General features: G+C 38.1%; 1 protein-coding gene across 1 annotated transcript in view; it reads right to left on the reverse strand.

Annotated features, from left to right (window-relative positions):
* The window catches only part of KPNA1 (karyopherin subunit alpha 1), a 58015-nt gene that overhangs the window by 13762 nt on the left and 21114 nt on the right, over window positions 1-23139 (reverse strand). Inside the window, exons 7-11 of the mRNA XM_077781250.1 lie at window positions 17017-17105; window positions 15640-15739; window positions 14939-15102; window positions 13763-13841; window positions 11382-11507 (exon numbers count right to left, since the gene is read on the reverse strand). Coding sequence (XP_077637376.1) covers window positions 11382-11507; window positions 13763-13841; window positions 14939-15102; window positions 15640-15739; window positions 17017-17105 — 558 coding nt within the window. The remainder of the gene's footprint in view (window positions 1-11381; window positions 11508-13762; window positions 13842-14938; window positions 15103-15639; window positions 15740-17016; window positions 17106-23139) is intronic.

Below are 23139 nucleotides of genomic sequence, written 5' to 3' on the forward strand. Positions count from 1 at the left end.
GAGTCACCTATTTTTAAAAAACAGGAATGATAAAAGGAAGTATCTTAAAAAGAGATGCATTTCACCTCCTCACATATTTTACTGAAAAAACCACAATTAATTTGTGAAATTACCACTGTAGGGTATTTGGAACATGAGAGCATCTGCTTCATTAAGGTTATCAGATCAAGAACCTTTCCAGCTCAAAGGCAGATATAAATAACAGGAAAGTAATAAATAAAACACAAAGTGACACAAACCTGATAGACAAGGGATAAGGAAACAATCACAAAGAAGAAAAGGTTCCACTCACTAATTAATAGGTCATTAAGAAACTACAGGCAGAGAGCCAGCCTGAACTTTGTAACTGATGACAGGGACAAGTGGAACTGTGCGAAACTTAGGAACAAATATTTTCTTAACTATTTAAGACAATTTAAGACAACAATTTAACTATTAACACATAACCCCTCTCTCTCTCCCACCTGAGCACTGTAAAGATTAGGTGCTAGCAACTGAGCACAACGCACTTTGGGCCAGGAATTGGACCAGACCCTCAGGAGAACCTCTTGTGCCTGTGGGGCCAGCAGCTACAGTGGGTGGGGGTGTCTCAGCAGCAAAACAGGCCCTGAAACCAGGTCCTATAAAATGTGAATTTGGGGTCAGCAACTAGTGTCAGGTCTTGGATGAAAGGGTCACCCACAACTGGAGCACACGAAGGTCTCAGCATCAACCTGGGGCAGGATCCCAGCCCATAGGGCCCATGTGCCTGGATACCAGTTACTAGAGGGACTGGAGCAAAGTTTAATGAAAATCACAGCACTTCAGCTGCAAAGGAACAGCAGGTCACAGAACCCATTTGCCTGGGCACCTGCCATGTGTGGTGGGGGAATTTATGTTATCCCCAAAAGCAGTGGTGGGTATGGAAGATCACAGTGCACTCAGATTGCTGGCAAACTGGGCAGCAACTGGGAGGTCCAGGATCCAGGCATGGACAGAGGGCTTGTGCTGATGTTCAGTGGGTCTGCAAGCATGGAGATGCCCAAGACAAATGTGTTCATCTGTTTGCCAGTGAGAATCAAAGTGAACCAGCCAGTGAGTAGAACCCAAGCACAGGGAGTTAAGAGAGCTCCGGATGCAGCCATGGACAGCAGCTGAGCACACAACCCACACTGGTACTTGAGATGTCTGTGATTCTGCACCTAGTGAGTGAGACTGTAAGTTGTTTGTTTTTTTTTTCTCCAGTGAACTTCAGTCCTCATCAGATGGAGAGGAGAAAGGGGACTTGTCAGTCTGCACTTTGCTTTATGAGTCCAGATAATTCTATACAAGGGTGTTGTTGAGGCAGAAGCCATCAGAAGAACAACGTGTTCAAGCACTGCCTACTGAAAGATCTTGATATAGATCTAGGATAGGGATATTTGAGGGCATTAGGATTATACTATTGTGGCAAAAAACAAGTCAAAAAAATCTCATTATCACTTCTTAAATTCTCTCCTCAAAACAATCCTTTTAAAGGAGATTAATTTCCTTAGAAAGTGTCTTCTTAAAACCAACGTCTATAATAAATACTAAAATCAGAGTATGTTACATGATAGTGTGCAACTACATCAGCACATCTTATCTGACAGGCAGTAACTAACACTTGAGTCTTCTTACTGCCAAAAAAACCTGTTACCTTAAAATGTTTCAACTTCAAACTTGTAAATAATAAGACAATTTCAGAATAAAGGGAACTAGCAACAAGAGGGCAATTAAATGGGAGAAACACAAAAGATTGTTACTGTTTTTCTTCAGGCACAATCAACTTTGAACTCTTTGCTTCAGTGCTTGGATGCTTTAGTTCAGTGGGTAAAATTACTCTTCTTAAGACTGGAGAAATACACACTTGAACCTTCTCAGAAAGAACCGAATCCAGATCTCACATCTCTTGGCTGAGTGCTCTTATTTCTATTTCTACTGCATAAAAGGCTATGAGGCCCTTGCTTCATTTCTGCTCTACAATGAAATTGTCCATCTTTACCCAAGCAGAACAAGTAAAAGCACGACAATGCATCACAGCCTCTCATAAGGCACTTCTCTGAAAGAGACTGACTCAAGAGAAATGATTACCAGTCAGTATACTTTTATGTTTTCTACTGCCTGACAGGCAACATAAGTGTTGCCATCTCACCCTAGCATGAGTCTTAGTGAAAGGTTCTCAATTCTCTCTCTGTAACACAGACACACTTTTCCACTAGCACTCTCAAACAGTTGAAACTCTCAAAGCTCAGGTTTGTTAAAAAAAAACCCACCATTAACTAGGTGAGAAAATGGTCTGCTTTAACCTTAGTATCTTCACTAGATTTCAAAAGTCTAGTTAAGCTCAGCAAGGGAGGAAACAATAAAGTACCAACACAGAGCAAGTGCTAAGCAGAATCTATTATTTACACCCTATGACTTGTAGCCTGCCCACAGCAGTTACTCTTGAAAACACATTAGAATGCCTAAGGATTCCCATTTCTGTGATATTTTATGTGGAAACAACAGTTACTGTGCAAATAGGCCATGTTTCCCTTTCAGGTAAATTTCTTTTAAGTGATAAAAATAGTAAATGCTAAAACAGAATTTGATTTAGTTTTTTTGGTAGTTTTTTTGAGAAAAGCAAGCCCCATGCAGAGCAAAACACTAAAGAACTGTAGCAGCATGAGGCACATGAAACTTCTAAGGACTTAGACTTGCATAATTCAAATTATTTTACTTTTTTAGCATTCCTATACTGTGTGTGCCTGAAATAGAAGTGTGTTGAAGACTAAAACAGTGTAGTGCATAGAAAATGCTCAAGATAAGTACAGCTTTCAAACAAAAGGAACAGAGCTGAGATTTCAGTTCAACTAGAACTTGAAAAACATGAAATAAATAAAAAGGTTTTAGACTGGTGCTACTAGGCATGGAGGTGCTACCTACAAAATACATTAGAAATCTCTTTTTTGCGCAACAGACAATCCAAAGCCCATCCTTTAATACATTAAACTAACACTGAAGTTTTTGTCAAGCTGCATCCATCAGTATTTGTTGGAACTGAACCCCATCTGCAGTTGTAACTACAAGTTTTTCAGAAAACTAAAACTGAATTTTAACTGAAATTGAATTTTAATTGAAATATGAACTTTCAAATTTAATTTGTAATGCTCAGTACCTCAGCAAACCTGATCCTCACTTCTAAAGTGTCAATTTTTCTATGTTTGGTTTGGGGTGTGTATGTTGTTTTGGTTTGGGGTGTTTTTTTTAATAGTTGGTATCCCAGTGGTGTAGTCCTCTAGGAGGGTTGCTTGTCTCTTGGAAATACTCTACCTCTCTTATTTTAATTATGCTTCTTCTCTTCACAGTACTGGATTTTTAAAAAATGAAGCTAGATTACAAAAATTAATTTTCTAAGTATCATTACACCTTCATGGATGTTTACCCTAAATATGTTGTAGTCATTGTTAGGGAGGTCTTCAGCCATATTAAATTCATATTTTGAGCTCGTCAATACCCTGTGAGAATCTGCTTCTCCCGCTTTGGGTTCCCACACCTAAATCACTTGTGATATGCAAACACACACACACATTTAGTGTGCATGTGCTGGCATCACATGTCTACATATCGTTCATCACATAAACGTGAAAGCAAACAAGCCTTAGACTGTGATTTTTTTCCCTGCTCCTGCAAGCTCTCTCATTACCTTTAATGAATCAAAATTACAACCACCATAAAAATTGGCAGCTGCAAATACAGCCCCACTGCTATGACCTCCCCCTCCTGGCTGGAAATTCTAGTTCACAGAAGCTTCTCAGGGACTTCTTTTCCAGTTACGCTGTTTATTTATTCAATTTACAACTGCTTCATAAATAAGTTAGCAAATATTTGTAAGCCAAAACTCCTTCACACTATGGCATGGGTACAAAAACCAATGCCTTCCTAGAGTGAGAGGGGAAGCACTTCATATCTCACTTCTAATGAACCTTTATGTTGTTGACACAGACACCTAAGCCTATATCCTCCGAACTGTGTACGAAGCTAATTTCTAGCCAGTTTACACAAGGCTTTTATTGCCATCATGAAGAATCTACCGTACAACGCACGTGAGCACCTTGTTGAGCTCTCTCCTTCTTTTAAAGTCAGTCAATCCTAAAAAAACCAAAACAAAGAAAGAAGAAGCCAAACAGACCAACCAGCCTCCCAAAGGCAGTAACACATCACTGACTGCTGTGGTTTTCAGACAGAATAAAGAAATTAAAGGTATTCTAGCTCTGCTGCCCTCAATGTGGTAAAAGGTATGCAGAAACCTGAAAGCAGATTTTGTACTTAAACACAAAGTCAAACCTTTGACTTTCACTAGTCTGCAAACTAATATGACCTCGTCAGCAATGCCATATTTTCCTCTTAATGGATATACCTTTTAAAGTTCTACTACCAAAACAGCATGTTAAGATTCTTAGGTTACTTATGCAAACTATGACATAAACTAAATACACTTTATATTTAAGGCAACTTGATGCCTGTATAAACCACAGCTCTGTATGAATCATGTAACTTCTTTTCCATGTCCCCAGCACTACTTTTGGAGTGGTCCCCAGTGGTCCTTTTGGAGAAGAGCCTCTGACAACTCTGAGCTTGTAACTTTTGTAAAGCTTGTAACCACATTTTGTAAAAAATGCATTTCATTCCAGAGTTTTTAAAACTGGCACGCAATATATCATTTGCTATATTTGTCCATATCACTCTTTTGCAAGGTTAAGAAACTCTAGAGGAGGAAAAATATGCCACAGATCCTGTTGCTACCATGCCTATCCATACTCAGACTTCCAGATGTTCTTGTGAACATTTAAGGTATGTTAGAAAAGAAGTGAGAAGTTTCTTAACCTGTCAAGAGCAGAGAACTCCTATGATGTCTTCACTGTCAGACATGGAAGACTGTGTCTGATGTACTACCCTCCATAGCTTTTCAACAGGTAACGAAGTTAAGACACAGAACATTTTCTGAGTTATGTGATAGCCTTTCATACCCTTCAGAAGGGTCGACAGTCAGGATTAAGCTTCAGTTGTGCAGTTCTTCTGACTCCCAGGAAGATGTAGTTCCCCTTCTCCCTGACTGGGGAAGCTATCCACTGAAGTACAGCAAAGCTGTATACAAACTAGGAAATTAACAAACAAAAACTATACTTAGTGACAATCACGACTGCATCAGGATATACACCTCCACCCCAAACCTTGAAAGCACAGAAATAAAGAGGGGAAAGACTGCTGCATTCCACCACACTTTTCTGTTGCCTAGGCACTGTTGATAACACACTCTGAAAGGCTTTCACTTCCACCTTTGGTGGGGAAAAAAACCCAAACCTCCTGTGCTTTAGTAACAGCCACCAAAGAAAGTTCAGCATGCACTTTCACACATTTCATGCATGTTAATTTACATTGCCTTAACACTAGAAAGAGTTTACTTCATTGTGTTGGAGTGCAAATCTAACAGTGATAGGCTGCTGCCTTATCTTTTAGAAATGGCAATGAAAGCCTTTGGAGTGTGCTACCAAACAGCATCATAGGCAGTATGAAAGTGGAGATTAATATAAAAGTCCTTCCCTCTGACTTTATATTTCTATACTTTACAGTGGGTAGATGGAGGGAGTGTAACCCAATGCAATCTTAGACAACACTAAATATAGTTCTGTCTGTTAATACTGCTTAGGTAAAATACCTCTTAGATTCAACAAAATATTTTAATATCTTCTTGGTGTGCAGAAGGGATTGCTCGATTATGGCTTTAGCACTACCCAAAGTTCCATAGAATTGTAACATCCCAACTGTTCTGAAGCAACAATCCACTATATTAGATCAGCTGGTAACTTGCAAAAATGTGGGTTACTATGCCAAGCAGACATGAAAAAAATTACCATGTGCTAAAATAATTCTTGTCTGATTTTTGGCTAGAGATTCTGCACATTCAAAATCCAGTAAACATCACAGAGAGCAGAACAGATCTACTCCAGTTTATGACCTCTAGTAGCAACTACTGAGCAATTTAGAGGGACTGGGAAGAATGGAGAATATATAATTTAATTTAGAGCTGCATTTAATATCTTAGAATTCCTTCTGTAAGACATTACTTCTCGAGAACTGGTTGTCCTTAATTCACCACAATGTGAATTTAATGTAGAGAAAGAAAAAAAACCTACCTCAACTCACAGATGAAACAGGTTCACCCATGAACTTAATTAAATCAAGTATTCACCCCAGATGGGAATTGTCCTTTATCATCAAAGCAATTAAAAACAGACTACATTTTTATTCACTGTTTTAGCGTATGACCATCTTCAAGAAACATTTTACCAAACAGCATTTTTCAACTTCAGAAATCCTTTTTTACCAAGTGCTTTTCAGCTCAAATGTTTACAATTATTTTGCCATGAAATAGGAGTTGTCTGAAGTAATACCTCAAAGGCATTTTTTAAGAAATGCAGACTTATCAGCTCTGGAGCTGAAAGTAGACTTCATCACACCTTGTATCTCACACAACAGTCTCTAGCTTGAGACTAAAAACTAAAGAATCAAGGGTCTTTCTGGAACTTGTTACACATCTCTGATGAGACTTTCCTTTCAACACAAGGCAATCATTACCATCACATCTGCAATTGCCAATTTTAGTTCCAAGAAACACTGACTTTGAGCTCTCCAATCAAGCATGTTGTAAGCATTCTCCACTGTGCTTTACTTCACAGCTTTCTCTAATGATCCATTTTCTGCAGTTCCAAAAATCAAGGCCTCATGATGGACACAATTTGCAGTATGTCATCATTAAGAGGATAGTTATATCCTGCTTACAATCAGAAACACTGGTTTTAATTTAATTTTTGTAACTGTCAGTAAAGGGTATGCACTTAGGGCAGTCATTTTTTCACTACAGAGCAAGTGTGTGCTTGCAGTTTGAAGGCAGATCAATTACTCTGAATGGGGCCTGAGGGACTCTTAAATTAAACACAGCTTTCACCTTCAAGAAGATGCTTCTTACATTCTTTTTCCCTGGACTTGCATAATACATCAACACACTTCTAACTTTGTCTGTGACATATCCTAAGGCAGCTGCTTTTAAACTGGATTCTTTTAAATCCACATGTATTCTTGTGGTTTGACACTGTTTTCTTCTTGATACAAGACTCCTGAGAAAGAGAGCTTCTGTGCACATAATCCCAAGTATTCTTCTATGGAGAGTTAAAGGGCTTTTTTTGCACTTTTTAAAGAGTCGCTGCTAGAAATGAAGATGCAATACTAATGGCTTAAAGCATTAATTTCCCTCTCCCTTCTGACCTCACCTTTTCAAGTCACCATGCAATTCTTATCTGATCTCAATAGAAAGGCAGCTGATCAGTGATAAAATACCTCAAAACATTTAAAAACTTCTAAACACACACATGCATAGACTAATGATTTTGTTCAGGTAGATTAGGCAAATTCTGTTTTAACAAAGGAGAGGTTATTTTATCCTTACTCATTTTCAAACAAAGACGTTGCTAACAGTTTAGAAGACCAAAGATTTCCAGGGATACAGATAAGACTCTTCAGCTAAAGCCTCACTTGTGCCTGAGGAGTGAATACCAGGTGTAAGAGTACTGTGCAGTCAAGGACAGGCATCTACTCCTTCACAATGTGGTTACAGTGAATACTTACAAAGACGTTACAGAAGCAAATAGACTACTGAAATAGCTTCTGGTGCACTAGAATTCAAGTTACCTCTAGGACTCTTCATTAACCGTATCTTCAGTAGATAACAAATATGAAAAAAAGAGATCCCAAAGTTTTGAAAAAGATGTTTTAACAACAAACTATTTTCCACTATCACTTCTGATAAGTCTTTATGAAATGACTTGTATAGGTATCTGGCTTTCTAAAGCTCTTCTCAAGTTTGGAACATCCTGAAGTAACCCTCCAACAGACTTGAGAAAAAACACAAACTTAAGACAACGTATTTGGTTGCACTGTAGACTTTCCAGAAAAAGCAGAAATGCCCTACTAGAGAGAAAATACTGTATTTCAAAAGTGGGTGTTGAAGGGATAAAGAGCAAAAAAAGAAGAAGAAACACAAGAAATACAAAGGCAAAAACATTTTTACTTTGGTACCAGCAGCAGTAACTACCTTCTGGGCACTGCTACTTGCACAGCAATTACAATTGCTGATGTGGGAAAAAAAAAACAGTGGTACAGTTGCTGATTTTACACAGCACTTTTTGTTAGAAATTCAGCTAATCCACAGATTAACACATAAGCCACAATAAAAGAATCAAAATTCTTGGAGCTCCACCAAGGTTAGATTGAGTAACCATATCATACCCTCTATCTGACAAAAAGCATGACCTCCAGCAGTAAAAACAAAATCCTGACTGAGAAAGCCAGAGGAAATACCACTGTAGAGGGTTTCTTTCCTCACAATCCCACTTCTATCTTAGTCACATCTTTACATCAAACAAGAAGGACCTATAGAGCTTTCCACCTTTCTAAGTTTTTGGGTTTTGCTTACTCATTTCCTAACATAAGGATCTCTGAATGTTAGATGAGCACTCGCTCTCATTTTCAGGAATTTCAGGTATCTTAGCAAAGACTGAAGTATTTTTCATAAAGGTATTAACTTTATTTCCTATGCCTTCTGAGATGAAGCTCTCACTGAAGATATTAAACCTTTATGCTTGCCTCTTGAGCAGCTGAATGTTCTTTTTAAGGGAGAATGCGAACTGAAAATTTTCCAATTTACCTGCAAAGGGTATAATACACTTACTCCTCAGGAAAAAAAAAATGCAGACTTTTCATAGTCTTGTGCAAGTTTTCTGCAAAAAGAGAAGTAAATCCACCCCATAAGTGAAGAGGGTTAACCACTTCATGCTAATTCTGATCATACAGAATGAGTAATCTACTGTCACCATTGTCAGAGCAGAAATCAGGCTGCCTTCCAAGGAAAACAGAGGCAACAAGTACGCCTTGGCTACTTTTGCCACTATATTAAGAGGTTTGGTTCATTTTCTGTGTAAATATTGTTTCTTCCAGGTTACTAATGTGTAAGACAAATATTTCCAGAGTCTAATATTTCTGACATTTACTGCCATTCCTCAAAGAATAAATGTCTCCAACCAGACTTTCATGCACCCTCTGCAATCTCTGAAAATACTTTATATACCCAATAAGGGAAAAAGGAATTGAAAAACAACCTCAGAACTAAATTAGATTTACATGAGACTGTTATTTAACTGCCTTGATAGAAACACTTGTATTTATCAGATAATGCCAGGTTTCAGGGCCAGGTTGGATAAGGCCACGGGCAACCCGATCTAGTGAATGGCATCCCTGCCCATGGCAGGGGGGCTGAAACTAGATGATCTTTAAGGTCCTTTCCAAACCGAGCCTTCATTATTCTATCATTCACTACAATCTCTTTTTCCAACATTTCTGCAAAAGACAAGGAATGAGGCAATGTTCTTTGTATTGTGTTCGCATGGCAAGGTTTTGGCAGCAGTGGGGGAGCTACAGGACCAGCTTCTGAGAGAATATGCCAGAATCTCCCCCATGTCTGACAGAGCCAATGCCAGCTGGCTCCAAGATGGACCTGCAACCAAGGCTGAGCCCACCAGAAACAGTGACAGCAGCTCTGTGATAACTCATTTAAGAAAGGGAAAATAATACTGGGCAAAAGTAATGGCAGCCAGAGAAGAGAGGAGTGAGAATATGTGAGAGAATCAGCCCTGCAGACACCAAGGTCAGTGCAGAAGGAAGGGCAGAAGGTGCTCCAGGTGCCAGAGCACAGGTTCCCCTGCAGCTCCATGGTGAGGCAGGATACCCTCCTGCAGCCCATAGAAGTCCATGGGGGAGCAGAGATCCACCTGCAGCCCATGGAGGACCCCAGAACACGTGGATGCCTCATGGAGGCTGTGACCCCATGGGAAGCCCACACTGGAGCAGAGTCCTGGTAGGACTTGTGGCCCCTTGGAGAGAGAAGCCCGCACTGGAGCAGGTTTGCTGGTGGGACTGGTGATGCCAGAAGGGACCCATGCTGGAGCAGCCGGTTTCTGAAGGACTGTCTCTCCTGGGAGGGACCCCATGCTGGAGCATGGGCAAAGGACTTCCCTCCTTGAGGAGGAAGCAGCAGCAGCAGAAACAACTTGTGAAGAACTGAGTGTATTCTGTACTGCCAAGGAGAGGAGGAAAAGAATTAGGGATAAAGTCCAGAAACAAGGGAGGGGTGGGGGAAAGGTGCTTTTTAAGATTAGTTTTACTTCTCATTATCCCACTCTGATCTTGATTGGTAATAAATTCTATTGATTTCTCAAGTTGAGTCTGGATTTGCCTATGGCAGTAATTGGTAAGTGACCTCTCCCTGACCTTAACCTCAATGAAACATCCCTTGTATTTTCTCTCCCCTGACCAGTTGAACAGAGTCACAGAGCAGCTTTGGGGGGGATCCCTGACACCCCACCAGGTCAAACCACATCCCTGAAAGACAAGCAAAAAATTCCCTAGTACAATTGCTCTTGAACAAAACTCCATATTCAGGGAAAACAAAATACATTGAGCTGTTTCTTCTTCATCTAGCCAAAGACTTTTCTCTGGGGAAAAGATATTCCATCTCTCATTTATACCACCTGGAGATGAGTCCTGGGAATTCTTCCTGACAGCTGTCAATCAGTCCAGACTCAGAACAACAATTTGATCTTTTGAAGTCTAATTGTAATGACAGACATAAGGGAATGGGACGCAGCTTCTGTGTGCTACCACTTAATATGAAGGAATTGCAACATTTGGTGTAATCAGAAAAGGCAAATCCCAGGACAACATGTTAGATAGCTTCCATTACTGTTCCATTTTATAAACAGCAAAGTTAGATGTGGCTAAGTACACATGCCTACAACAGGGCACTACAAGTCCCATTTATGAAAAATTATAAAAGGAATTATAAGAAAATATAAACAGAAATAAAGTACTTTTAAATGTATGTCCGTGTCTGATGGTGAAACCAAGAAATAAGTGAAATTATTTGATTCTCAAAGTTTGTAGCCTATTCTTTTCATACTTGAGAATTTCTGTATCTTAAGTGTCTGTCAAAAGTACAAAGCAAATTATTTAAGACAAAATTTTCTTGAACTTAGCCATGTTTTGGCATCTTCTGCCATGACTGTCTTCCCCCCTTATAATGTGTAGAGGATTAGAAAATTAAATCATTTGAGTTTGGAGATGACTAGGCCATTGAAATATTCTAATTACACACAGTAATATACTTCTTGTATGTAATTATGTATCAGTGACAATGCATACACAAAAATATGCACTTTATGCACAAAAATTCACTTATGTTCCTTCTAGTCTGCAGAACAAAGATTACTGATCATAGCTGAACAGCTTACCTGGATCTGGGCTTTGTTTCCAGCTGTTATATTAGATATTGTCCAGCATGCTTCCTTTTTGATAGATTCTTTTGGGCTGCTTAGCAAGTGCAGCAAACTCTGCAGAGCTGAACAATTCAGAATTACCTGAATACAACAGAAAAAAAAAAAACAAAAAAACAAAAAAACACACCATAGAAGAAATTTAGGATAAAAAATCACAGGAATAAGGAGTACAATGTCTTGAAAATATAAAAAGCATACATCATTAGAGGATCATAGAGGTATTTAACAAAAAAAAAAAACACCACTCAATATACACTAAAAAAAGTAAAAAAAAAACAAAACAAAACAAAAACAAACAAACAAAAAAAAACCCAGCAAGAATTAAGAAATAAATGTTTGCAGGAACTAAAGAGCAAAACTACCATGTCTTTCAGGTGAGAGATTAAATGTTCATAATGATTTCAGTGTGATCCGAAAACAAGAAGATACTAAGTACATTATGACCAAACAAAAATTAAATTATGGTATTTTCCTGTATTTTTGTACAACTGTAAGCGCCAACTACTTCCATTTCCACATCTGCTGGCACTGTGGTGCAGAGTGTGACCAGTGTCGTATGCAGTAACATTATGAATTGACAATTCTTATTTAAAAAATTCCAAAAATTGCAAAACTCTGCAATTTTACAGTGCAGAAAAATTGCAACATTTCCTTTTCCTAAATGACTGAAATACAGCAGAAAATGCCCCAGAACTTGGATGTTACAAGACAGCCCCCTTGATTATAGCACACATCATAGTGAAAGATTTTTTTGACTGTCTAAAATAGCACAACATGATTCAAAAAATGAAAAATTAACAATCTTTTTTTTTTTAAATTCAATTCTAACTTTCCTAACTTCTAAGAGTGAAGCCAAAAATTGGGAGAGTATACAAAGAAGCACAGCAGTTTTGCCTTGGGTGGCAAAAGCAGCACCTTGGAAAGAACAGTGTGGTACAGAATTTTATGAGAAATACTCCAGTCAAGCTGAATCACGGTCATGACTTCTGATCATGGAATCTGAGGACTTAATTCCCTTGCTTGCATTCCCCCTGCTCCATATTCTTAAAATCTTTGTACTCCCCACTAAGATTAAAAAAGCAAAGATTATTATTCAGGATTTTATTATGTGTCTGCTGAGACAATTTTTTTTCCTTCATGCATACTATCTATGGTTTTAGCCATGTTCAAGCACTGCCAATTGTTAGTAGCTGAAAATGAGAAAAAGTAAAAGCAAGTTTGTGCCCCAAGGTTTTACAGAGAACAGTTCTTGAAGAACTATCTTGTATGTTGATGCATATTCAGCAATGTATCAGCTCTCAAAGCTGGGCTCTTCCCTGTGATTACTGATTTTTACATGCATCTTGTATTTTTTAGCATACAGCACAATATACAGGCAGGACTATCAATCAAACTATCCTACCTATACCCTTCTCTAGAATTTTAGGAAAGCTCATGGTATGCTCCTCGAAAAGTCATGCACAACAAAAAATTTAACTATTTTTAAATTAAAATCTAAGATTCATGCAGTATTTAATAACCTGCATTGCATGTGAATTAGTGATCCCTTGTGGTTTTATCTTTAACAAGGTTATGAAATCCCACCTCAGTCATTCTTTATAACTGATCTGTAAAACAAATGCCACTGAAAAAATACAAAAATGCCTCTGCAATTCAGCTACACAAAATATATTGCAACAATCAAAAAATCATGTTATCTTCCTCCTAGGAATAAGATACTGACAGTGCCCTGATGCTGCTAATTCATCTTTAACTCTGATCTTCTCAGAATCACTGAACTACAGAAGCATCCCAGTGACAACGTAGTGCCTCTGAAGCACCAGGTTTCCTGCCTTCCAGTTTAATTCCAATACAGTGGTGGGAGTCACTGCCTCCTACCAATGCTTCTCCAAATAAATGCCCAGACACAGCTACACACCACCCAAAATATGACCAGACACTTGTTTTTCATCGTAATATGACATATTTTCATCATATATATGATAGATTCATCACAGATTGGCAACAGCACTGAATGTGACAGGCCTTTGATGGCACTACCACCGTACATCACTCAGCACAAAATTCAACTTAAGACACCAACTTGATTTAGATAAGCCAAAAAACATCCCACCCTTGAGGGGTGTTGCACAGCTGCACACAAGTCCCAGACACAGCCACGTAAGAACCATCACCAGTTCAAGACTGAACAGAAAAACTGAAAACCATCACATTTTGAAGCAGTTAGTGTCATCAACCTTCAGTTTCAAGCTTCAAAAGGAATAAGAGGAGCTGCTTGTGAACAGGTTACCACAATTAACAGAAACAGTACAACACAAGAAAAAGTCCATCCATACCTGGGTCTGGATATCATCTCCTGTAACGATGTTTCCAACAGCTCGCAAGGCAGGAGATACAACTTTGTAGTCATTGTGCCTAAAATTGACAAAGAAAAATAAAAGTATATTAACCTTCCCACAGCATCTCCAGCTTCACATTCTCAAGGAAGAAACAGCTATCAGCCTGGGGAAAACTTCCCTGATAAATCTGTTTTTCACTATCTAAATAAACATCGATTTTAAACTAATGGTAAACCTTTCTAGGGTTTCTAGACCTTTAGATGTCACTCAGCAGCTCCCATCCTTGGGAGGAAAAAGTAATTATCTTTAACTACAAAATACACTTAATGTAGCACACACAAAGGCCAAGAATGAGACATAAGAACAGGGTTAAAAGTTGTGTGTTTAACCCATCAAACCCTGTTTGATCATCTTCCACCATCATATGCATCCCTCCATCATCATTGGTAAATCAGAACTGGAATAGGAAAGGTGAATTAAGGATTTTTTTCCTCCAATGAAAACACTATAAAACACTACCTAGAAGCAGTATGTTCTATTCATTAATCAGCATCACATTTGCTCTAATGTTAGAGGCCTTAATAGTCTTTTTATTTCCACCACTGAAAACCATTATTCTTTGTTCTTAGGCCATTGAATGGTCCATGTCTGACCCTGGATCTGAAGCAATGGCTCTGAACAAGGCCAGACTCTGTGACCCCAACTCTCACAGCTACACTTTACTGACCAAAATGTGCATCTACTCTTCTATAGTAAGGGTTGAGGAAATTATTTACATTTCAAGTCCTTGGTACAGACAATTCTAGTAAATGGAACTATTTCTTATATTTTTATCTTTGATATCCTTTAGGGAATTTCCTATAGGTAACTATAATATGTACTTCAATGACACAAGGAAAATTCCAATGTATACTGTGGATTTTGCAAAAATGTAGCTCTTAGGTACAGGAAAAAAATCTTAAGAAACAGCTAAACTAATTTATCTTAAGAAATTAGTGTAAGTTCAGTTGTTTTTCTTACTCATGATAAATAGAGAACACTGGACAGGTAAAATTAAAACTCAAATCTTGCTCTTTGGAAATTACATTTCAAGACCTATTTAATTAAACTTCTCATTGTGACAATCTTCATGTCAGGTAGAAGAGTAACACTCGCTTGCAATAGATTTCTTACATCAGCAGTTCCACAAGTCTTCTGCAGACTCCTGCATCAATAACAGCCTGGATTTTATCATTGGGGCCATCAGACAAATAGGACAAAGCCCAGCAGGCATCAGCTAATACATCTGTATCATTGACAAATAGCAGCCAGGAAAGCACACTAAGACAAGGTGAAACCTGTAAGACATTAAGAAGAGATACATACATTAAAATTGCCAGAAGACCAGTTATCATGTCAGCTAATTTTTTATGTCATTATTGGATTAGGCACTGGCAACTTAAGAAAATTTGAGACCTAGCTAGCACTTCTGTGCAGGACTGTAGCTGTACAAGCATGGAGAAGCATGTCTCCAAAAAAGCACCACAGCAACTCTTCAGCCTCTACAGAACATCTGTCAATGAAACGCAGCCTTGTCCACTAAGATGTGTTAGGTGCTGTTCTACAGCAGCCAAGATGTGCAGAGTTTTGTTCTGCTATGGGACAGTTGTCTCCAGCACACAAACAGTAACAAAAAGGTACAAGGCAGCCGTGTTAAAACAGTAGTTGTGAATGTCTGCCCAAAGGACTAAGCAAAAAACTTCAAAAAACTTCATCTGGAAGACAGCCATCAAATATTTCAGAATTTCTCTTTGTTTACTTTAAGTTTCACCACCTTAAACTAATAATTTAGCTATCACCACTTCATAACACATTTTCTTTCAAGTATCTCTTACCTTGGCAAAATCAGGAGGAGGATTTTTCCCTCTGCAGAGGTTGGAGAGAGCCCATACAGCATTTCGGGTCATAGTGAGACGATTCTGTTTTGAAAGCAATCTAAAACAAACCAACAAAAAATTCCAACCCTTGCTTTTAAAAAATCAAAGCCAGGCAAGTCAGTTAACTCTATGAACCATTAAATCGATTTTTTTTTAATATACACCAGGGCAAAACATGATAGTTTTGGGGCTTTTTTCAAAAATACATTGTAAAGAAAATCATCCTTGATGGCTACTAACATACATGCTAGACACAGAACCTAGTATCCCAACAAGAACAGTAAACATTACACTAAATTTTACTCAAATGCTAAGATACTGACGTGGCAGATTAACAGTCAAAAGAGGTGCAGGAATTGTGACAAAATTCCTCTAAGAAGGATGACATGCAGGTAGTTTTGAAGAGAACTCTCCTAGCCAAACTGCATTTTTATATAAGTCTCAGACTATGAGTCCCACTTTGGCCTAGAAAAATGCAGAAAGTCAAGACCTAATTTTCCCACAAGTGTAACAATTCAGTTTCTTTTTCTTATAACCATCTCCCACTGTACCAATGTCTTTATGAGAGCATGGGGAATTCCTCTGCTGCAGTCTGCAAAGGACAGAGACTGAGTAACTGTAATTTGGACATGACAACACAAGATGGTGTCATTGTTTAAGCAATAATATGCTTCTTAAGCAGAGGATCACCAAGATAATTAGCAGGCTAGAGAAATGACACACAGTGGGACGTCAGTGACCTGGATTTGTTCAGCCTTCGAAGGAGATGGTGTGAAAGGAGATACAACTGCTGCCAACAACACTTTAACAGGAGGATACAGAAATCAGGAAGCCAGAGCCTTCTCAAAGGTGCACAGTGACAGGACAAGAGGTAAAACACAGAAAATTCTGATTAGGTATCAGAACACCGTGCTTCACCACGCCATGGTCAAACACTGCAACAGGTTACTCCGGGTAGTTACGGAATCTACTTTTGATGTTCCAGATTTGACTGGTTAAGTAGTTGAGCAATTTAATCTGATCTTACCTGCTATGAAAAAAGGCTTTGACTAGATGACCTCCAAAGGTGCCTTTCAATTTAAATTATTCAGTGACTCTAAAATAAGCCCAGACATCCACCCACACTGTAGAATAAAATAGTTCCAGCTTAGCTGCTTCTAAAGTGTGTTTTCATTTTAGCTTCATTAAAAAAAATTGCTCAGGACTCCCCTTTAAAAACTGTGATTAGTCCACAATAAAAGAAAACAGTATTACTATTCTTCAAGGCAAAACCCAAATTTTAGTCATATCAGACACTCAAGCAAAATTCTGAAAAACATATTAAAACAAACTTACTGCAATAAAGGGGGCAAGATATTACAGTCCAAAACATAGTCTCTGCACATAGTGCTGTCTCCAGCAATGTTGCCAAGAGCCCATACTGCCTGCAATGAAAAACAGAATAATAATTGTTTTATTCTCAAAATTTGACCAGTTTAACATATGTGTTAGAGTTGAGAGATAATCTCTTCTCTCTGTTAGGTCCTGGACAATGCACAGAAGGGGAATGCATTCTGGATGCATATTACATTAATACACTCAAGCTTATTACATGATTCAGGAGTATTTGTGGAGATCTAAGAACACCATAACAGCAAACGTATGTCTCCAAAGATTGTGCAGGCTTTGCTCTGCTCACAATGTAAGAGATGAGCTCACCTCCACAGGCTTAGGAACATTCTAATTCTACCCTCCTTGTTCACACATAATTTAAAACCAGACATTTGTAGCATAGGTCAAGTAAGTCTGTATCTACCCAAAAATATTTGTGTGGAACAGACTGTATTAGTATTTACTACGAAGGCATAAAAGTATGCATTGTTTACATAGTCATAGATAAAAATTAGAATATATGTTCAAGATAAATTAATATTCAGAATCAAAGAATTTGGGTGGGTCTGGACATAAATTCTTTAAAATAAAACTATATGAGACAGAACCAGTGTTGCTGATTAAGTCATATGCATAGCAAAATGTAAGGGCTTGGACATCAGCTACCCCAACTTCATTTTGAGAAGATGAAAAATACCAGAATTAAAGTGGTATAAAATCCATCTTTTGTAATATGCTGAGAATAAAATATTTATGTGGTTTTGATTTATATTTTGGGCCAAGTGGTGTTTTTTGTACTGTCCACTAGTATGAGAGCTGTAACTTTAAAAAGTAGAAACAGTCTATGTCAAGTATAAAAGCAATTTTATGAATTCCGTGCAAATTGCAATATTTTGTCACACAAGAAAAATTATGAAGTTCACATATGCTATTTACTTCAAGTTAGCAGAAGACTAAGTGTCTTATTAAATAGATACATGTATCTATCTGCTCATGTATCTGGTTGGCTTATTTGGATTTTGGCTTTACAGACACATATCTACACAACCACTGAAGTACTTCCAAATCTACGTACAGAGGACAAAAGCAATACTATTTGTCATGGATAGCAGCTGAATGTCCTCCTCAAATTTCTCTTCAGTTGAAGGCTATGTATTTAGCTGCAATAAAATGAGTTATAGTGTATAACTATTCCTCCAATTGAACAAAGCAAGTTGCTCATACAAAATAAATATCTTCTTCCCTCTCTCTATACCTGTTTAAAATAAAATCTCCTCTAAAAAAACTGACAGAATCGCCAACCTTTTTACCTAAAGGAAATTTTTTGGTAACCTGAAATAAACGTATTTATTAATTTTCAATATGGTGTCAATTAATTTAATGCATTGGGTTTCTCTTGGAAGATGTTTTTTAATGGTGGCAAAAAGATGCTACTATAAAAAAACAAGACTCCAATCACTGTAGAGGCCCAAATGCACTAGCAAACCCTGCAAAATGAATACAACTAAAACCAGAAGTATATAAAGAATGTAGATAGAGATGTCAGCTTGCTAGATACAAAATATAAAGACTCCTCCTCTGTACCACTACTACCAACAACAGCATAGGATTGGAGCCATTAAATTACAAGTTGTGAAGAGAGTAGGCGACTGTTCCGGGGAAGGATTAGTTTGTTTTCTACTGTTTTCCAGGCTTCTGCTTTCAGTCACAGTCAGAGGCAGGGCACGAGACTTTATTGACCTGTGCTATGAAACAGCACAGCCATTATAACTACGTGATGTTTTCCCAAAACTGATCTTCATCATCATTTTTCATTCTAGCTCTTGTTCTTTTTACAACTATTGTGACAACAGTTCATCTAAAAAGTGTAACTTTGATCTGGCAGCCTATTGGACTCAATGCACACAAGACAGCTACCAGGAAAATTTAGCTTAAGAGACAGAATATATGTTACCTCCTGCAAAATATCACGCCAGAACTTTCAGGAGCCACAACTGTTGTTCACTCCAATACTTAGATTTCTACAGCAAGGAGAAGCCTGAGGAATGAACTAAAGACTTCAGAAAGTTCTAAATAAATTTGTGCATCTTCTGAAAATACTTTGGGAGGGAAAACGAATAATTCTCTTTCACTGAAGATGTGAGTGATTTTGCATGAAGGCACAGTTTCCTTGTCTGGACACCCTTACACAGGTAAAAAACAAGGAAGCTCTATTTCATTTGTCTGTGGTTTTTGTTTCTGCCATTACAGCAATACCTATTTTTACGGTTGACAAGAGTGATAATCACTTAATCCAAGAATCCATTCTGACCCTGAATGACTGACTGGTTTTGCAACAGCAAATCTCACATCAAAAAGTCTGACCAGAGAAGTCAAATAGCACCTCTGCTTTCCCATTCTTCATTGTTTTTAAGGCAAGGAAAGTCTGGCTGTGTGGTCTGCTGTCACAGGAGCTGGTAAGAGAAGATGTCGTAACAAATCCTTGTATTGCTAATCACTGATAGCACACAAGATGCCAATTAATTGAAATACCATGTCCTGGGGTGACTTTAGAAAAATATGCAATGTTTCATTCAACAAGGAAGATGTCTCTCCTTAGGGAATTACTTTAGCTCTTCAGATAAGTAAGGAATGGAGTCAAGCTCATTCAAACTCTTCTCATCAAACATTGCCATAAATACAAAGCTCTGTCATGGTTTCCACAAACATATGAACAATCACAAGTTTCTTCAGGGTTTTTTTTCTCTATTGAATAATGTTCAATTATTTCCATTTCTTCTTTTGCGCACTCCTCAAGATGCAAATACTTGCCACAACATTTTGGCTTTGGTTTCATTCTACACAACTTAAATGTTTTCATGTTCATTCAATTTTAGAGCTTATTCAATCAAAAAATATTTGACTAAAAAAAAAATCCATTTCAATACCTTCTACTATCTAAATCTCAACTTAAAGAAGACATGAATTTTAAGATTTGTAGCCTGATTTTTTTTAACCCACATCTTAGGTAAAAAGCTGCGTGCAAACTGAAAGTGCAAATGCTGCCTTGTTAATTTACATCACCTATTTTTATACACTTGTATAAATTACCATTTATTGCTAACAGCAGAGTAGGGTTTGTTGCAAATCTTCAATTTATTTTACTCATCACTGAACTCTAGTGTTTTTTCCTCCAGTGCTGGACAACTTCAGTAGTCAGTAAAAGCAAAGTGCAAGTCTTTTAGAGTACTGTTGAGTCATATGGTGCCTTCTGTGAATAATCCATGTGGTTTTTGACAACTCTCCACTGCCCCCTGGATTCTGAAGATTCTTAGCTATTATTTCTTTGGATATTTAAACTAAGTGCTTAACCCATCACCAACAGTGTGCAATTTGCCTCTTAGTGAAGAAGAAATATTACAAAGAATCAACCCTTTCTCAACATTTGGATGCTGACTTGGGAAAAGGATCCAACGCTAAGATGAAGATGGTGAAGATTAGCTTGCACGCAAGTGTGATTGGCTAAGTGAACACATGGAAGGACACCAGAAGGACACTTTCCTAGGAGATGACTGCTACTATGTCCTAACACAGAAAACATCTTTCTTTCAGTGGCTGGGGTGATTATAGCTCCTTCTTCTCATATCTAATCTGACAAACAGAGAAAGTAGCACATCCTCATACCTTGACTGTTTGTCCTGATTTTGATTACCAAGAGCTTGTTAATAGGACTGCTGGTGTAAAAGCCAAACAGAGCCTGGACACCAGACTCACAGGTCAGCTCTGCCAAGCTGATGGTTACCAAAAGGAATAGCAATACTACTAGAAATGGAAAAATACTGAGGGAGAAACATACTGGTTGGCTCAGCTGGAAATACAAACTTTCTCAAAGAGGAACAGGGCAGCTGGGGATGCTCCTGCCACCGTCTGTCCAGCGGAGCACAGTGACACACACCTGTCCCTGTGAGACAACAGCCATCCTCCTCAACAGGCAGCACAACGCCTAGTAGGGGTTTTGAAGGAAATTCCACATTCATCAAGGAAACCCAAGCTGACACCTGGGTTTTAAGTACCACAGCAAGGGAAATCAGGAAAGAACTGCAGCTAAGACACTGCTAAAGTCACATCAACCTTAAGCATGTCTAAAAGGCTTTGATGGAGTCTTTCAATATAAATAATTTCAGGCAGGTAGATCAAAATTTCTAGATGTCTTTTGGAAGAAATACACTGTGGTAAGTGGAAAAGGACTAGGACATCTGACACTGACTAAACCTAAAAATCAGTACACCAAAAACAGAAAGGGGGAGAGAAGGGCGATGTAGCCAGTGTTTTTCATAAATAATGCTGGTGTAGATTCTGTGATAAATACAATTTCTCTGATGGAAAAAATATATGCTAAATGGTCTAACCACTGACAACAGAGTGGTCTGACCACTGACTGACACATAATACAAGCAATGAAAGAGTTAAAGGATGGTAGGCTAATTAAATAAGGCCTGCACAGCTTAATGGGAAACAGATCTTGTAAAAGGATGTAAAGAATGATTCTATTAACATACATGTTGCTTATTAAACATAGCTATAAAGATTGCCTAACAGACTTCTATAAAACAGCTGACTTAGACTCTTCACTAGACCCAGAAACTAGCATATGCAAAGGAAAACAGTGTAAAATTAAAACTGGCTTATAGATATGAAAAATACATGTTGGGAACATTGTGATCAGAAGATAAGGTACACTGATATCTGTTCCTGAATTACTGCTAAGGGAAGTTAGCAATAAAAGACAAAGTAAACACATACATCTTTAAAACTGACCTACTGTAAAACAAAAACAGTGGGTAATGACTAGCCAATAAGTAAGAAATTATACATATTATTTGTTTACGCCATGCTACATATTCAAAATAATGTTATCACCTAACATTTCCTTCTAAAGAATTGCTATCCCAATTAGAACACAGCCTTCAATACTTCTTTATCTCTTCATCTTTTACTATATGATTGATTACAGGGTTAGTTTCTGGCCCCTCTGCCCTGAGCATGTTGTTGTATTTTCTGTAGTTTCCTGTATTTTTGTGATTTGTTGAAAATGCAGTTGCTTGCAAATAATAATCTTCACAGTACTACTGTGAGACATAATTAGGGTGATCATTTTAGAATAAATTGTAGCCAAATATCACCCAGTTTCAGAAATCTAACTTGAGAACTCCAGGATCAGACCTGCTCAGAACACAGGCCTAACCATAAAAATCATTGCTGAGTTGTCCTCAACTACAAAATGAAAAAGAAATATTTCACCTTGAGCTTTAAAAAACCCCAGAACAAGTACCCACTTACTGAAAACTGAGAGAAGGAAATCACCCCACATCAGACACTAAGCAGTAGAAACATTTTTCTCACAAACCTACTATCAGGCTTAATTGTAAGAATTTCTTCCCTATTGTCCTCCCATGTACTATAATTTGTTCCAACTTTAACAAACAGGGTCATAGTGTGACAAATAAAAGCCTCCTTTACTACCCACTCATCTGTTACCAGGGCAACAATCTGTGCATACACTGAATGAGACAAGTCTCATCTGGAAAAATACTATGCAATTGTGTACTACTGCTATCCTGTAATACAGAAGTACAAGAGGTATCTTCTCAGTGCTTATATGCTCCTAATTTTTGTTTCAGATGATACTATGGTGAAGTGTTTAAAGCTGTTGGGGCCGAGCAGAATTCCTCTTTTGTTGGCCAGCATTAAACCCCATGTCAGCTGTGAGCAGGGCTGCAATCTCCAGAGCTGCAGCACAGAAACCCATGATGAAACAGTGCAAGTAACACTTTGCCATGGGACATTTTCCTTCTTCAGCACAGCTTATTACAGAGCAATCTGTAACTAGTACTTGGAGATTACCAGTAAGAGAGAGATCATGAATTTGGCAGCACTTAAACAGCATGGAAGAATATTTTTCATTAATGACAACCAAGCCTCTCTGCCTGCCTGCAATCTGAATTTTAATATGTCAGCAGTTTATTAGGAGGCAGGGAGAGGGGAACGAGTCAGATAAACTACTTAACTGCAGCCCCTAAGCTCTTCTGTTAATTCACCCATTTAAAG

Source organism: Lonchura striata, chromosome 2, assembly GCF_046129695.1.
Source record: "Lonchura striata isolate bLonStr1 chromosome 2, bLonStr1.mat, whole genome shotgun sequence".
NCBI classification, from domain to species: Eukaryota; Metazoa; Chordata; class Aves; order Passeriformes; family Estrildidae; genus Lonchura; species Lonchura striata.